Source organism: Penaeus monodon, chromosome 24, assembly GCF_015228065.2.
Source record: "Penaeus monodon isolate SGIC_2016 chromosome 24, NSTDA_Pmon_1, whole genome shotgun sequence".
NCBI classification, from domain to species: domain Eukaryota; kingdom Metazoa; phylum Arthropoda; class Malacostraca; order Decapoda; family Penaeidae; genus Penaeus; species Penaeus monodon.
Window position 1 is genome coordinate 25791567 of NC_051409.1, and position 997 is coordinate 25792563.

General features: G+C 46.1%; 1 protein-coding gene across 1 annotated transcript in view; it reads left to right on the forward strand.

Moving 5' to 3' along the window:
• The first annotated feature begins 162 nt into the window (after positions 1–162).
• The window catches only part of LOC119589004 (oplophorus-luciferin 2-monooxygenase non-catalytic subunit-like), a 4137-nt gene continuing 3302 nt past the window's right edge, over positions 163–997 (forward strand). Inside the window, exon 1 of the mRNA XM_037937599.1 lies at positions 163–827. Within this exon, the coding sequence (XP_037793527.1) occupies positions 182–827 (646 nt within the window). The 5' untranslated portion in view covers positions 163–181. The remainder of the gene's footprint in view (positions 828–997) is intronic.

Consider the following 997-nt stretch of genomic DNA (forward strand, 5'->3'; position numbering starts at 1 on the left):
ACCATATTTCTTATTAAAATAACCAAACCCTATGCTCCCGAATTTTCCCAACCTAACCGTTCGCCAGCGCAGGCACGTGGCCTCTCTCCCACCGACCGGCGATAACACCCATAGGTCTTTGCATAACGCCCTTATTTATACAGAGCATCCGGGGAGCGGCTCTCAGTACTACGAAGGCAAAATGGCTGGACTCCATCGCCTCCTCGCCCTCCTTGCCCTCGCCCTCGGCAGTGTAGCTGTCAGTGTGGCCGAGGACAAAGCCAAGGATGCTGAATTACGTAGCCTTCCTTGCCCTGATCCCCAGGACATCTCCCCCTGCGTGTGCACCGTGGACGAACAGCACAACATGAAACTCGACTGCTCGCAGGTGGAGAGCGAAGACCAGCTGGCCCAGGTCTTCTCCTCCTACATCCCTTTCACTCATTTCCACTCGCTGTACATCAGTGGAAACCAGCATTTGAAGATTCTGCGAAATGGAGCCCTTGGCCCGGCTTCCTTCGAGTGGATTCACATAACGGAAGGCGTCCTCGAGGAAGTGCAAGACGAGGCGCTATCTCAAAGTTACCCAACAGCATCACATATTAATTTTCAAGCGAATAATGTGTCGAGGTTTCCATTCTACGAACTCCCTCTCTTCACGTCGCTTGTGCATTTACAAATGCAAACTAATTCGCTTGAAAGTTTTCCTGTGTTGAATTCCGACACTCTACAGGAGATAGTTTTGAATGAAAACTTGTTTGGCGAAATTCCTCTTGATGGATTCCAAGGAGTTAAGAATCTTTACAGTATAAGTGTCTCTGCTAATGATGTGAAAATACTTCGTCCAGGTTAGGTTGATATGGACAATAATGATTTGGTATAATCACCTGAAATATTATTAGTGATATCACTTGTCAGTACTGTGGTTACTTATCTTTTTTTATAATACCATAATATCATGATAATTATCATTACAATCTCTCCCGTCGACATAGTGGTTCTGTCACTATCATTTACG